We start from the raw sequence: 17256 nt of genomic DNA, 5'->3' as shown, positions 1-17256 counted from the left end.
CATTGATCTGATTTATTTTCTTAATAGGAACTCTGTCTAAACATCATTCCAACCTTTGCAAATCTTATAGACTACCCATCCATGAAAAATGCTTTGATTCCAAGAATTAAAAATGCATGTCTCCAAACATCTTCCCTTGCTGTAAGTAATTGCATATTTTTGTTTTTCTTGTACTTCTCATTGGTTTAAATAATTTTCTTAGTTTAATGACCCTTTATAGTTTGTTCATATATTTTATCTTGACTATAGGTAACCTTGACTATAGGTAGTACTATAAAAGTGAGCAATAGCTATAGTTTTCTCTGATATATAATTTTACAATAGTGCATCATGGATCTTATTCCCTGTCCCTTAACTTTGAGTACTTCAATAAAAAAAATTGAGTAATTTCTTTTCCTTAATCCTTTTCTGCTTTAATTCACAATTTATTTTGTTGGTAGTTTTAAAATAATCATGAGAGTTTAACTTGGTGCGTGAAGCCTGAAAACTTTTGAATGGCTTCCTTTTATAACATGCCTTTATTTTTAGTCATCTACCTATAAATTGATCCCCAGCTTACTCACTTTCAAAAAACGTAAAGTGTACAATAAAGCAATACTTTACTAAGAATATAAGTGAAGAGAAATAGTTGTACTCAGAAATCTAAGATAAGGGTAGCTGCCCTCTTTGAATACAGAATTTTAATTCTAAGTTACTTGGTAGTGAAAGAAGTAGAATAAATGACATTGTTTCCATTATCTTGTATTGGAAGCAATAAATGTTCCCAACCTTTTCTCTAACTAAATCATAAGATTTATATCACTGATATTTCTTTATAGAAGTAACATTGAATACTCTTCTTAAATAGCAGCTTTAGGAAAAAAAGAGGGAGAAATGTCCTTCCTTCACCTGATCAGTTCTTATACTGATGTTTTGAGAGCAGGCGCATTATTACATTTGCATTTTGTAAAGATGGTTCTTGAGAAATCTCATCCATCTTTTTTGGGTGAAATGTGAATTTAAATAAAAATAAATATCTGTAACTTAATAGAATTATAGGCAAAAGTAATTTAAATGACATGATTTTACCTTATTGCTATTCAATCCATTTTAGTTCATACTTTTTTGGTAGAAAGTCTCTGAGTTGGAAAACAGCACCAAAGTAGGAAAAATTATCATTGTTTGCTGAAGTGAACATGGATGAAATGAAGTTAAGAAACCTGAGTTCTTATTCTGACTCTGCTACTAATTATCCCTGTGCTCTTGGGCAAGTCATTGTACCTCTCTGAGTCTCTTTCTTCATCAACGTTAAAAGGATTTGAAATGAAGTCGATTTCTCTGAAATTTTCTAATTTTATGATTAAGTTTTCAAGATAGGTGATGGTAATATACAGTTTAAAATTAAGTTTTCAAAATGCCCTTTAAAAATCACATAAGCCATGTCATATTTTATGGGAGCATACATTTTGTCAAAGTAGATGTTCTAGTTCAGTTCCAAGTATGTATGCAGAGTGAGGGGGAAAGCATGGATACTTAAAAAATGATCTATATTAATGCCCAGTGATGTTTATATCTCTTTAAGATGCCAAATGAACCCTTAGAAGCATGTTGTTTACAAGGAGTTATAATGGATATAATATTTGGAATAGTAATTTGGAATGGATTTGCACTGTATATACCCTTTTCGGTACTCCTCCCTTCAGAATGGCAAATGTGCATTCCTGAATTGCATTCAGAGGCATAGACCTCTAAGGTCTAAAAATTCTAACTAGGAAATTGCTGAAACATGAGTCGTGAGTTAGATTGTAAATAAAATAAATATTAAATAAATTATATGCAGAGTTAGATAAAATACTCCAAGAGCTCTAGTTCTTCATGACTTAACATATTTTATACATCATAAGAGAAAAATAAAGTTAAACTAATATTTCCAGTTTATGTGTATTTATATACATACACACATAAAGAATGCAGCAATTCCTTTTAAGACTGATTCTAAGAGCAAGTTACGCCTTTACATATCTTTTTGAATTTATGCTATCCCTTGTGTTTGAATTTCAGAAAATAATTATATGTTATTTTTCAGAAAATTCTCATCTTCCTTGCAGAAATAGAGACAGCGCTTTTTAAACTAAATGGTTTTCTTCTTTTTTTAGTTTACTTTTTTTTTGAAAAGTGGAGTTTCATTGATTGTATGATCATGGCTCAAATTCTAGCTAAAAAATAGGGTGGGAAATATTTATCAAAATAGTCAAATGAATATAGACAGAATTTTGATAAAAGAACTCTTAAGTATCAGGTTTTAGTAACTGTATTAAAGATATATTTAGAAATAGAAAACTTTATGTAGGACAAGTATAGATACTATTTACATGTTGCTAAAACATTTAGTTTAAGAATGAATTGAACCCGAGTTAGAGAAAAATACTTGAAGCCCAGTAAAATGGACTGCTTGGAGGGAGAATGTAGTCCTTTTTATAATTCAGATGTCCCCAAAGAAATGTTCTTAGTAACCATATATAGTAAAGCTTCTCAAGTCCTAATCACTTTATTAAAATATGATACAAGTCATTCCATACCTTTAAGTAACTAGTGTACTGGTAAAGCCATTATAAATTCTTTTTGAAACAAGTCAGGAGAATTAGTAAATATGTGAATTTCATATATAAATAAATGATGAGAGCTTTTAAACTTTTATTCTTGAGATTTTAACATATCTATAAGAATGTTAAATTTATACTTAAGTATTTTGTTCTAGATTGCAAAGACTTAAATGACTAATTCAATTTACCTCTTTTAATAGGTTCGTGTAAATTCATTAGTGTGCTTAGGAAAGATTTTGGAATACTTGGATAAGTGGTTCGTACTTGATGATATCCTGCCCTTCTTACAACAAATTCCGTCCAAGGAACCCGCAGTCCTCATGGGAATTTTAGGTAGCTTAAACCTTAATGTCATTTGATACTACTTTATCATTTTACAGTCATGGAAATCAATCTCTAAAACCATTGTATTCTCCTTTCATTCAGTACATTTCATGAATTGCATTCAGTAATTGAAGAATGATGGGATAAATGCCATGATATAATTTTTCTTTGTGTTAATTTTAGTAAAAGCAGTAAAACTTTGACATTTACAAAAGAATATGACATTTGGCAATCCTAGCTTCACAAATATCATGATAGCATGTAGTTATTCCTGCCAAATTAAAGGCAAACAAAGCTACTTAAAATTCTGATGCCAGTCTTAATAGTAATACCTAATGTTTATTTGGTACCCAGTTTGTAAAAGATGCTGTGCCAAGTATTTTCTCTGCATTATTTTGTCCCCACCGAAATCCAGTGTATAGGTACTATTCTGCATTATAATCAGCAAACTAAGGTTCAGAGAGGTGAATTAAGTTACTCAAGATTATACAACTGGTAAGTGGTAGAGCTGGTTTTTAATTTAGATGCATTTAAACCTTAACCAGTATGTTTCATTGCTATGTGATGTGCTATTGAAGCGTATTAGCCTTACAGCACAGTCTGTTCTATCGGCATAATTACACATTACTCTGTCAAGAAACTGAAATTGTTTATAGATAGTTAAAGCTATGAAAGTCCAATCTGGAAATGCTGGGGGTCTGCTATACTATTAGAAACAGACATAGCTATAAGAATCACAGAAACATTAAAAAATTCACTTTTTACTAAATTTGAAGTTCTTTGTTAATTTCGAAGAAAAAGTATATTACTCAGCTATGAATTTTTAACACATGCTATAATGCCTGATCTATAGCAAGCCCTCAGTAAATATTTGCAGGGATGGTCAGCAAATAATTTGTGAACCTTTGGAGATGTAGAACTTTTAGGATATGATATGAAACTTTTGGGCTCAGCAATTAGTCGTCTTGAGAAGCAGTTTGTCATAGTGGAAAGAGCCCTAGCCCTAGTCCTGGCTGTCAGTTCCTGGAGTGATTTGAATAGTTTCTTCACCTGTCAAATAAGGATAAAAATAATATCATTATAAATGGAGTCTTGTGAGAATTCATTGAGACAACTGAAGAGAAAGTAATAAGTGTGGTGCCCAGCAAATGAGCATTTATTTAATAGGTTCTCAGTAGTTATTTTTTAAGTACGTAAGTGAAGTATACAGTAACAGGAGAATAATAAGAGGTGGTATGTTTTAAAGCTTGGGTTATATACAAAACACAACTCAAAAGAATTAGGAGAATGAGGAACAATTGTGCTCAGTTGACCAAAGGAAGGCTTTGTGGATAGGTGTAACAAGCAGGGTGTTGAAGGTCAGGTAAATAGGTAAGACAATAGAGAAAGATTGTGTGGAGTTGAGTTCAGTTATTAAAGTTCAAACATGTTGAGTCTGATTGCTTAAAGAGGTATTCAAAGGTGTAGGACCTATACTTACACACTTTGAAATAGATATCTCCAGTTGAGTGAGAGGTCTGAAATATATACTTAAACGTTTTCAGGATAGAGGGCATTTTGTAACCTTACTACTGCACTCTAGGAGCTGTACCCAGTTCTGATTGGCTTTTAATGTTATACTATTATTAAATGTGCATTGAACCCAAAATAATACAGGATAAATATGTCATGGTGTTTAAACCGAAGATAAAGCTGAAATCCTTCTGATCCATATGTAAGAGTATCCTTATTCTAACCACTGATAAGGAAAAATTTGTAATTTTACTGATTATCAAGAGATTTTATATAGATAACTGTTTTCCTCATATGTGGTGTCGAATTATACAATGTGTCTTATTCTTTTCTATCAGGCATTTACAAATGTACTTTTACTCATAAGAAGTTGGGAATTACCAAAGAGCAGCTGGCTGGGAAAGTATTGCCTCATCTGATTCCTCTGAGTATTGAAAATAATCTTAATCTCAATCAGGTAGGAGTAGTTTTGTACTTTATTCAATTTATTCAGCCTACTGTTCTTTGGCATTAAATATATAAATATATTACACATAAATATTGTTAAAACAGTGAAAAATATGTCAGAGTTAAATGAAGAAAGTTTGTGGGTTCAAAGTAAGGAGTATGTGAGGTAGAAGGGTGGATTATTGAAGGCCTCATTGGGAGAAAGTAAATGAGCAGAATGTTGAAAGATGTGTAGGATCTGGGGCTACCTCACATTTGCAACTGGGAGGTTGACATGAATAAAGAAACATTAAGGTAATGTGTCTGGGGTGTGTAGTCGTTTATTGTTATGTAGCAAATCAACACAAACTTGATTGTTTAAAACAGCATGTGTTTATTATCTCATAGTATCTGTGAGTCAGCCAAGTCAGGACATGGATTTTATGCTCAGAATTTCTCATAGTCCTGCAGTCAAAGGCTCTGTTGGTAGATGGATCTGCTTCTCAGCCCATTACATGGTTCTTGGCAGGATACAGATCCTTTTGGCAGTTCCTAACTCTCTGTTAGCTGGATGCCACTGTAAGCTCCTTGCTTCATTGGCCTCTCCAGCATGGCAACGTGTTTCATCAAAACTGGAAAGAGAGAATTTGTTAGAAAGATGGAAGGTTACAGTCTCAGAATGTAATCAGAGAAATGCCATTTTATTATGTTTGCTGTTTTCTGTTGGTTACAAGCATGTCACAGGTCATGCCTATGCTCAAAGATAGGGTGCACAAAGGCATGAGTAGCAGAATGAGGAGATAATTGGGAACCATTTTAGTCTGTCTTGCACTGGGAATTAATAATCCGATTTGACAGAGAGATACCTCGAATACAATTGGAGAATAAGTGAGAGAATGATAAATTGAGACTAGAATAGGTAGATTTTAAATGTCTGTATGATTTAGATATTTGAACTTTCAAAATGTGGTTAAAGGTTTGAGCAAAGGAGTAATGTGTTCAAAGATTATTACAGAATTATCTCTCTGCATAGCTCTATCACTGTAGTTATCTCAGCTGTGTACTTCTGTGCCTGACTTTCCCAGAAGGCTTATTATAGCTTATTCTTCATTATATCAGCACTTAGTTCAGTGTCAGAAACAAAAATATTGAGAAAATTTGAGGTACAGAGTAATGACAAGGCATTTCGTTCACCATAGAACAGGTGTTTAATGAAGTATAATGGAAAAGACTGGGAAGGGTTACTGTTTAACTGAGTCAGGAATGAATAGGCAGGCAGGATTTGGAAGTAAGGACTGAATGGGAATTACAGCATTGAAGGGAGCAGAAAGCTGGGAGTTAAACAAAAGAGTTTTTGGCATGGGGGAGAATGCTAAGTGAATGGAATCAGAGAAATTTATAAAATTAATCAGATCCCAAATTACATCGACAGTGGTAGGGTGAGCCTCTGAAAGTTTGTGTTCCTGGATTTCAGTTTTGAGCTTGATAGTTCCTTAATATATTGGATGGCAGAGTTGTGATTATGATTGGCACAAAGGGATTCAGCGAATATTAGGGAATAATAGGATGATAATATGCATTTCTGCTCTTAGGTCTTATATTTATAATTTAGGGTGTTTTATAATATTCCCAAATGCTTATTTCAGGATACATAATTCCATTTGAAATATGGTATTAGTTTTCTTCAGCTTTATGGTTGATATTTTAGGGGCCGATTTTCGTCAACAGAAATGCTTTGATTCATATCTGCTGGAATTTTACAATAGTTAGCGTAGTCTAACTTCCAGTGAGTGGTCTGCTTTCCTGTCATTTCATGGACATGGTTCCTAATTCACGACTGCCTTCTTCTGTCAGTTCTGCATTGTGTAAAAAAGATAAAGTAATTAAAAAAAAACACAGTTTTAGCATTTGATTAAAAAGCAGCAAATTCCACATATAAATCAAAATACAATCACAATTTGTGCTGGGGCCTCCAAAGACCACCCCCAGATTCAGAGGACCCATAGGCTGTGGCATGCAGTTGTATTCATGTGTATGATTTCTTAGGGGGAAGGGCATAAAGCAAAATCAGCAAAAGGAGAGGGCTCATAGGGCAAAGTTGGGAGGAACCAGCTCTAACTTCCAATCATGTCCAGGTAGAGTCACACAGAATGCGCTTAATTTTCTTAGTAATGAGTTGTGACAATATATATGAAGTGTTGCCAATCAGAGAAACACATTAGAGACTCAGTGCCTGGAGTTTTTATTGGGGGCTGATCAAGTGGCACCCTCTGCCTGTCGTGCACTCAAATTCCAGATTCCCAGAGGGAAAGCAGGTATTCAGCATAAAGTATTCTTTGTACAGTGTAGGCCTCGTGAGCCCCTATCACTCATCAGTTAATGGTGGGAACTCTCTGAGTTCTTGAGCACCAGCCAAGGGCAACCTTGCAAGCAGGCCTTTCCAAGGATAGCAGTTCAGGCCTATGTTAACTTTTCTGCACCAACTACATGCAGCAGTATGGAGGAATCTCACTAACATAATGTTGAGCAAATGAAGCCAGACACTAGAAGAGGATCTGCTGAATTACTCCATTTATACAAAGTACAAAAGCAGTCAAAACTGTACTGCTAGAAGTCAGAATAGTGTTTACTCATAGGGCAAGGGAGTGGGAAATGATTGGAAGAGAGCAGAAAAAAGTGGGGGTGCTGCCAGGATTCTGTTTTCTTCATATAGCTACTGCTTAAATTCAGTTTGTGAATTTTTTTAGGTGTCAGTGACTTACATGAATACTTTGCTATTAGTATGTTGTATTTCATTGAAAAGTTTTAAACTATATACAATAGAATACTACTCAGCCATAAGAAGAGATGAAATACTGCCATTTGTGACAGCATGGATGGACCTCGCGATAATCATGCTAAGCGAAATAAGCCAGACTGAAAAAAATTGAAAATCACATGATATCACTTACATGTGGGATATAAACCTAAAAGCAACAAATGAACAGGACAAACAAACAGAGACTCATGGACATGGACTATAGGCTAGTGGTTACTGGCGGAGGGGTGGTGGACATGGACTATAGGCTAGTGGTTACTGGTGGGGGAGTGCAAAGGGAGGAGGAAGGAGGTAGATGGGGTACAGGGGGTCAAATATGTGGTGACAGAAAGAAATCTAACTATGGGAGGTGAACATAGTGTAAACATATATATGCCTTACTGTTAAAGTGTACAGCTGAAACTTATTAGATTTTGTTAACCAATGTCACCATAAAAAATAATTAAAAAAAAAAAAAAATTTAAACTAATCAGCAGAGAGTCAGAAATTGTAAGGAAATATTCCTTTTGTTACTCTCATGGTAAGGCAGTGGATAAACAGATGGTAGTGTCTGGTGAGAGACATTGTAATGTAGTAGAAAAGAACAAAGCTTTGAGGACAGACAGTATGAATTCTACTTGTGCTATGTAAGTTATTCAGTATCTATGAATCTAAGTTGCTTTCTCTCTTGCTGAGCCTGAGTTTCCTCATTTATAAAACAGAAATATTAACAAACCGACTTTGAAGAGTTGTGAAGATTAATAAAATAGTGTATGTGTAAGCACCCAGCACAAAATTGTAGTTATCAGATTTGGCGGGGGGAAGCAAGCAGTTTCTAGATTTTTCCTATAATACATGGTATTATTCAAATAAATTGTTTATGAGGATCCCAAAGGACCATAAGAATGATTTAACCAAAGTTTAACCAAAACTTAAATTACGTAAAGACATAATGTTAGACATACTTTATTAACTTTAATTATTTGAAAGTTAGATTATGTACATTTAATATTTCTATTAACTTTTTAGAAAACAAGTTTTGGCCAAATATTTTTATAACAATCTGACTAAACAGTGATTTTTTTTCATCGTTAAGCACACTGTTTCCAGACATGCACAAATTTAGATGATCATTTTTGGATTATTCTAGAAAAATCGATATGTGAATACTGCTGGGGATGAATTTAGATAAAACCCCTGAATAATTGCTTTTAGACAACTCAGGATATAAAATTCATTGAGATATGTTTTCTGGAACGTAAAAGGCTCATTGACTATATTAACACTGTACTACGATACTGTAAAAGCTTGTTGTAATACACTGAGTTTCAGTATACTATTCTTGTGACATGAGTGCTATGAGTGTGTCATATTCTGGTAAAAATAGACTATTATGATTAACTCGCTAAATTATTACATAACATTTGTTGCTAACTTGAAACGTTATAACCATATTAATTTCTTGTTATACCAGTTCAATTCTTTCATTTCCGTCATAAAAGAGATGCTTAATAGATTGGAATCTGAACATAAGACTAAACTGGAGCAACTTCATATAATGCAAGAACAGCAGAAGTAAGTAGGTTGCATAAGAATTGCACATGGTCTAGGAGTGAGATTAAAGTTATCTCATGATTGATTTTCTGGAATATGGACTAGAAAAATTGATGGATTTCAACTTGACTATTTGTAAAACATTAAATTTTTTTTCCAGCATATTCAGTTGAACTGAGTTAAAGTAGAACATTGTTGAAAATCTGATGTCATTTCTGAGTACCAAAGTATAATATGATATAGTCTCAGCATTTTTTCTACACAAAGAGCATTCTATTTCTGAGAAAATCTCTTGTTCAACATTAGCTGCTGGCTTTGTAGACTCGGTGCTGATCACCAAGTACACCACTTATAAATATTTTTCAAATCTATAAAACCCTGGTGTTTTCATTTCTCTCTTTCTCTTTCACTCCAGAAACATTTATAGAGCATTCATTTCATATGCATTACCACAACATTCACCTTTTTTTTTTAAGGGAAGATTTTCTAAATTATTAGCAAAATACTCATTCAAAGGAAGAAGGGAAAGGTGGAAATTATTCACTAGAGAATGCCAGTTTATTAAAATCAAATCTTTACTATATATTCTTTGCCCCCCAAAAAGCACATGGTTTTAGGTACTTGTTAAAGTCTAATCCTAAACCAAAAGACATCTGAAAATCAGTAAAACTGATATCAGTCATGAGCAAGGTCCCCAAATTTGAGAAACTTTTCAGCTTCTGCCCCAATGCAAGATGAAGGCTTATGCAAGTAAATACACATGTTGTAGAATGATGCGAAATAGCCCTTTGTATGGTGTGAGTATTCTGTGATGTATATATTATTTGGAATGTTCGATGGATGAACTATATTAACATAGAAACTCTGAAAAATAATTTTTAAAAATTTATAACAGAAATTTTTAATATCTAGTATTTATAATTGAGGTATAAATGAACCTTCTTTTGAAATTCTTTCTACCTAAGTCCACCTTTTTTTCAAGGCATAGGTCTGGACCACATCACAGTGATTATAGCATTCATTGTTAGAATCACAGATTCTGAACTTTTCTCCATATTTCATATCTTCTCTCTCAGTGAACTATAAGCTCTCTGATGGTAAGACTATGCTTGCCTTGTTTTATGACATCCTGAGTAAATTTTCTAGCAAATCTCAAATGTTGAGTTGAAAAAAAAAGACATATACAAATGTTAATTTTTTCAGGCAAGGAGACATTAATACTAGTAAATAATGAAAAAGATTTATGAAGTTGCAATTTGTTTAGGTTCTAATAAATTCCACATGGATGAATTATTTAGTATTTTTAAAATATGCATTTCTTTTTATTTGTCATAATTCAACTCTCCTGAAGATCTTTGGATATAGGAAATCAGATGAATGCTTCTGAGGAGACGAAAGTTACAAATGTTGGGTCTCAGGTAAGAAGATATTTAGATTATTTGAGTTTTTGTAAAAAGTGCTTGACAGTGCTTCATTTTGATCTTTAAGCAGTAAAATCACAATTTTTTGATGTCATTCAAGTGGTTGACCTTTTCTGTTTCAGCAGATTGACAGAGTCTTTAACAATGTCAGTGCAGACTTTCTGACTGGTGGTGAATCAGAAAATAAAGAGGATGGGTTACAGAATAAACATAAAAGAGTAAGTTTCTTTACTGTTCTTTTAGTACTTTTATTTAATTATAGGACTTCCTGTAAACCACAAATTTTTGTTGGGAAATGCTATTTAGCATCTTAACAAGAAACATTTTTTAATTAGTTTTATGAAATTTAAAACTTATTAGTGGAACATGACCTGACCCATGTTGAGAATAATAAACACTTAAGATTTTTCGTTGCTTTATTAGTCAGCCTCCCACATGGTAACATTTTAGATTGCCTGACTCCTTTCTCTTCTCCTGCACTTTGCCAGTCACACTGCTTGATAAGTTCCACTGTGTCTCTTTTCTGCTTCTGAGTTTGAATAATAAACTATAAAATTATACTTTCTAATTGAAATATTGGTTAGCATCCACTATAAAAAAAATACATCAATTTTAAATTTCTGCTGAGGGCAGTTTTCTTCTATTCAACCAATAAGAGTATATGTATGTGTAAAGGCGAGGAGCTACTACACGTGTGGTTTACAAAATTATAAGAGAACATACTATGAGTTTATAGTTTAGCAGGATTGACAAAAGAAAAATGTTGAATTGGTGCAGACATTAGCTGTGACAAAAGCTGTTCAGTTCTTCCTTAACTTTTTGATGAGTTCCTAAAATATTTTTGGAGTGAGCTAGACTAGAGTTGAACAAGAATCTGCCAGTTTTATAAAATGAAATCACCTAATCATGTTCTCATTGTCTAAAAAAATATGATTCTAGTGAATGGCTTTAAAATTATGTTTTCATGCTGGACATACTTTAATACAAATCCTTTGAATTTCTACCTAAAGTTAAATCTTATAAGAATTCGTACCTGTGGGAATCACCAACACTGGAGTATTTTGCAGACTACTAAGTATTGTCAAACATATCAAGACATACTTTACAAAAAAAAAGAAATCTTCTGTTTTACAAATGGAGTTATAAAGTTGCCAGTTGATTTTTTGTTTGTTTCAAGGCATCCCTTACACTTGAAGAAAAACAAAAATTAGCAAAAGAACAGGAGCAAGCACAGAAGTTGAAAAGCCAGCAGCCTCTTAAACCTCAAGTGCACACACCTGTTGCTCCAGTCAAACAGGTCAGAAATCTCTTTTTCTTTTATATTCACAGGTCAGTAGTCTTCATAGAACTTAGTCTGCCTATTAGTGCTTATATAAAAATATATTTCAAAATAGTACTTTAATATGCAGTTTCTAAGTATGAGCATAAAGGATTTTCCAACAACTCCTCTATAGCCTGTCTAATGTATAATGTTTCACGAGAGTGCTTGTTACCGATAAAGAGGAAGCTAGACGGACAGGAAGGTTTTTAAAAAAAATACTAGATCTCATGGTACTAACTCAACTCTGTTCACTTAGAAATGATCAGGAAGGAATATTCATGCATTTACGTATTTTTGAGCAAAAAGTAATTTTCAAAATTTGGCTTTTCATTTATAGTTGGATGTGTAACTCGATTTAGGAATACTTTTTATATGTCCTTATCAGTATTTATTTCCTACTATGTTCTAGGCACTGTTCTAGGTGCTAGTTCTTGGGCAGTGAGTAAGGTCCCTGCTTGTAGAGTTCTTACTGGTTTCCAAAATAACTTTCTCATGAGAACTTACTTTAAATTATTTTTTGTTATCTCTTAGTCACTAAAATTCTTTCTTTGAGAAAAATCTTTGTGCACCAAGAGGCAAAATCAAGAACATTTCGTAGTTATTATGTAAGAATAAACAAATTTTCACAAGATTTTGATAAAGTTCAAAATATAAAAATATTAGAGTATCCTATTTTGTAATACAGATTTACTAATGAGAAGAATGCAGTTCTGTTTGGGGGGAGGTGGAGGAGACAGCATTGCATTTGATTGGAGTTCAGAATTAGTGTTCCTTATCATCAATTGATTACAAGTTGTTCATCTGTAAAAACATACAAAAATATGTATTGGCAGGCTAGATTTGGCCTGTGTGCTGTGGTGTGCCAAGTTGGTGTAGATCGTTGGGCTTAATTTTAACTGTTTTTTACACTATACTCTATCATATGTTTACTAACTAGAAAATCATTTGGAATTCTTGGAGATAAAGTAATTCCCTCATGTTTTTCAGACGAAGGACTTGACAGACACACTGATGGATAATATGTCATCTTTGACCAGCCTTTCTGTTAGTACCCCTAAACTTTCTGCTTCGAGTACCTTCACTTCTGTTCCTTCCATGGGCCTTGGCATGATGTTTTCTACACCCATTGATAATACAAAGAGAAATTTGACAAATGGCCTAAATGCCAACATGGGCTTTCAGACTTCAGGATTCAACATGCCGGTTAATACAAACCAGAACTTCTTCAGTGGTCCAAGCACACCTGGAGTGACCACAATGACACTGGGAACACCTTCCACTTTGCCAAACTTCAATGCTGTGAGTGTTCCTCCCGTTGGTACAAAGCAGACTCAACAAAGACCCACAGATATGTCTGCTCTGAATAATCTTTTTGGCCCTCAGAAACCCAAAGTTAGCATGAACCAGTTATCACAACAGAAACCAAACCAGTGGCTTAATCAGTTTGTACCTCCTCAAGGGTCTCCAGGTATGGGCAGTTCAGTAATGGGAGCACAGATGAACATGATAGGACAATCTGCCTTTGGTATGCAGGCTAATCCTTTCTTTAACCCTCAGAACTTTGCACAGCCACCAACTACTATGACCAATAGCAGTTCAGCTAGCAATGATTTAAAAGATCTTTTTGGGTGAGGTCTCTTGCCCCTGTTTTTGAAGGATTACTTCAATTTTAATCATGGGTGAGGCGATTTACATCTTTATATAGTTGGCTTGGAGGAACTACTTCTGTGGGAAAGTGAGTGGATTTAAGACAGAAAACAGCTGCTTCCATGCCAGCATAGTAGTTGTATGGACTCCTCTAACAGTTGAGTTTTTTTAAAGCATTGAGGATTTTTTTCCTCTTACCAACCTCTCTTCAGGTTTTTAAAAGACCCAATCCTTACCAATCTCAAACAGAAAAAAAAAACCTGAGTATCTTGAAGAGCAGGCTTTTTTAATCAAATGTTTATTTTGCCTTGTAAATCTTGGTGTTATTTAAAAAATCGAGTTGGTCATTGCAAGTTTATCTATTAAATACTACATGGTACACAGTCTGCCTTCACAGTTATCAGTCTTCATTTAATATGTGAAAAATCCTGATGCTGTATTGATTTGTTTGCATTTAGTATGACTGAGTGAGAAAATGATAAGCATAACGAGAAGGGGATCAGGTGACTTGCTTTTTCCAATCTTATTTACTTCTCAGATCAGCTAATGTTTAGTACTGAGCAGATACGGCAAATGTTTAGACTAAGCAAATACTGCAAAATTTAATCTAATGTTGATTTCATTGGTTCAAACTAAAGGCATTGTTAATCATCTTAAATGCAAACTAATCATTGTAAATCATATTTTAGCATGGTCTGCCTCAAATAGTAATGTATTTTTCTGCATTTACTTGGGTATATTTAGAATCACTTTTTTCCTACAGTATCACAGACAGAAGAGGTATGTACTGATTTGTACAGAAATTTGACAAAGGCCTCTGATGTGATTTCCCTGACTACTGCCTTCATATTTCATTTTGAATTCAAAATTCTGAGGTTGCAGCATATATGAATTGCATTTTCAAAAGGAGATTTGTAAGAATTAAATTATATTTAATTAGTAAACTTTTGAGATTTCTGCTGTATTGTTTCAAATGTAATAAACTTTACTTCTATAAAAATGAGCAGTTGTATCTTCTGGCTACCAAGACATTAATTTTGAGTTTACCATGGTAAAGTCGCACCTTTATCAGTTACTGCAACTGAAATTTACTTCTTTTCTAAGAATTTAGAAACCTTTTGTTCGAAACTTATAATTAGCTGTTTTTAGGAAGGAAAGGATAAATTCTAACAGGAAACGTGCTTTTCAAAGTCTTTCTCTGATACTTTTCTTCGATTTGCTGATTATTCATTCAATCATGGATGGAGCCTTATGCTATAAATGTCATTTGTATTTTGTTAAATTATATTCTACCATTATATAACTTTAAAGTGGTCATTCAGAGAACTGTATGTGTATTATAGTTGCTGCCATAGAGTTTGTGGTTTTGAAATACCTGAAACTAGCAATTATTTAAAATAAATCATTTGCAGTTTAGTGTGCTGAAACTCAGTTTTTTCATTGAAATATATATATACACCAACTAAGTAAATCATTGACTATACAGTACTCGATTCTAAAATGTAATTTGGTGATAATATTGCTGGCAGCATTCAATTAGAGGATACTTTAAAAAATAAAAAGTCAGCTTTACATCTGGTTTCTTTATGAGCTGTACTTTGTTACATGGTTTCAGAAAAAGGACTTAAAGGAATTCTGAAGAAACTTATCCAAGAAATGCAAAGCATTTGGAAGATAAAGCGTTTTTATCAAGTACATTCACACCTTAACCAGATCATGTCTTGTTTGTAACACAATATTTCTCTTGAGAAAAGTTTACATGTGGAATAAAATCGCTTAGTGTTAAAGAATTTTTCTTTGTAACAATTCAGTAGTCACTGTTTGTTAGGAAATTGTTTTTTATTTTGTAAAATCACTTGATGTCACTGTGTTGAATTTCTAGTTGGACAGAAAACCTAATATAACAACATATAATTTGAACTTCTAAATATAAAAATAGGTTATTTGAAAAAATATAACGTGTAATTCTTAGGTAATTTTCACATCTTGAAATTTGCTCATTTATTGAGGTAATGGTGCTACATTTTTAGAAATTTTTTTCCTACACTTTTTTCCTACTTTCTCAAAGGTATTTAAATCATTTCCATCAGTTGAACTGTTACCATTGCCTTTTTCTATTGAAAAACTGCCTCTGAAAAATAGTTGTATTTTAAGGCTTGTATTTCTATGTGAACAGAATTTTCAAAGTATTAGATCACCTTAAAATTATTTCAGATATTGACAGCATTTAAGTCCTTTGTGCTTAAGAGTAGAAAATTGGTAGGTTAAAAAGTACCTGTAGACAAAAATTACCAGAAAGATTCCCTTTTATTTGAATTGGTTCTTCTAATACTAAAGTGTTTGATATATGTAGAGGATGTATAAAGGAAATGGAAATAGACTATGTAATTGGTTGGGTTTGATTTGTTTGTTTTTGTTTTTATTTTAGAATGGTTTTAACTCTTCTTTTCATCTGAATAAGTTAAGGAAGAAGGTTTTTGTTATTTTGGGTTCTTTCAAACCTGTGAAATACCTCACATTTTACATATTAAAGGAAAAGGTATGTGTGAAAGTACCTGATAGCAAGCACAGAGTATGCACCAAATAAATTTTAGCTTTGATAAAGAAACCTTTCCATATCTAGTTGTGATTTCATGCTTCTTGATTTACTGGTCTTGAAATAATTTTAGGGTAAATGAATTTATAAGAATTCAAACTGCTGTGTAGGAATTTACAAGATTGATTACATCAGTGGCTTTCAAACTGTAATTGAGACACTAAGAAATATATCTTATAATGCAAACCCGTATAAAATACATACCTGAAACAAAAGTTTTCAGAAAATGTCTTTAATAAATATAATATATTCTGATATTTTATTTATTTATTTTTTTATTTATTTTTTACGCCTACAGCACCTGGTCTTCCTAGGTGGTCTTTCATCCAAGTACTAACCAGGACTGACCCTGCTTAGCTTCTGATATCAGACAAGATCAAGCTGTTCAGGGTGGCATGGCCATAGACTATTCTGATATTTTAGATTCTATTTGTCTTTTTTAAAAAAATACCTGCTTACAATCTTTAAAAGAATTTCATGTTGTAGCTTGAATGAAACTGGAATAATTCAGCCCCGTTTTTCTCCAAGCAGATGTAGAAATGGAAGGCCAAAGACTTACATGGCCTTACATGGGTTACCAAGGAGGTCAGAGCCAGGAATAGAAGCTAGATTGTTTTCTAATCTGCAATCCAGTGCTTTCTACCATGTTGCATCCTTTATATCCTTTACTGTATGAATTATTCTGGAGTTGCTATTGTTGAGACTTTTATGTGGCAAGAATGTGTTCGGTACTTATTGGGTACCATAAATATATCTGTACTGGCAACATTGACATTGAGGAGAGGAGGGAGATGACAGAACAAATGTTTAGAGTCAAAATCAGCCTCTGGGCTGCTTCTCTTAGTTGTGGGTGAGGAGGGCCAGGGGAGCCGGGTTAGCAGTGCTTGCAATATGCAGGAGAATTAAAGCATACGACCTTGAGGAGGAGGGAAGTGAATTGCAAAAAGCCATTTCACCAAAATAGAGCTTGTTGGATACTAGAAACTTTCTGTGCAAAGCAGCGAAGTTGCTGCACTTACTCAGGTGGTATTTACCTAGAGTGCAAGCCACATACATAATTTTCAATTTTCTAGTAA

The 17256-nt window shown here is 33.4% G+C and overlaps 1 protein-coding gene across 4 annotated transcripts in view; it reads left to right on the top strand.

Annotated features, from left to right (window-relative positions):
• SCYL2 (SCY1 like pseudokinase 2) overlaps positions 1-16192 on the top strand; it is a 57918-nt gene extending 41726 nt beyond the window's left edge. For 3 of the 4 annotated variants that reach the window (XM_025048720.1, XM_006914566.3, XM_015591558.2), the window contains 8 exons: positions 28-141; positions 2783-2915; positions 4757-4875; positions 9116-9216; positions 10547-10613; positions 10739-10834; positions 11794-11913; positions 12925-16192. In XM_025048720.1, the coding sequence (XP_024904488.1) occupies positions 28-141; positions 2783-2915; positions 4757-4875; positions 9116-9216; positions 10547-10613; positions 10739-10834; positions 11794-11913; positions 12925-13569 (1395 nt within the window). In that variant the 3' untranslated portion in view covers positions 13570-16192. The remainder of the gene's footprint in view (positions 1-27; positions 142-2782; positions 2916-4756; positions 4876-9115; positions 9217-10546; positions 10614-10738; positions 10835-11793; positions 11914-12924) is intronic. The other variant, XM_015591559.2, reaches the window with a different exon arrangement.
• The last annotated feature ends 1064 nt before the right edge of the window (positions 16193-17256 follow it).

The sequence above is a fragment of the Pteropus alecto genome, unplaced genomic scaffold, assembly GCF_000325575.1.
Source record: "Pteropus alecto unplaced genomic scaffold, ASM32557v1 scaffold94, whole genome shotgun sequence".
Taxonomy (NCBI): domain Eukaryota; kingdom Metazoa; phylum Chordata; class Mammalia; order Chiroptera; family Pteropodidae; genus Pteropus; species Pteropus alecto.
The sequence above is the reverse complement of the archived record's forward strand: the minus strand, read 5'-3'. Positions and strand labels throughout refer to the sequence as shown.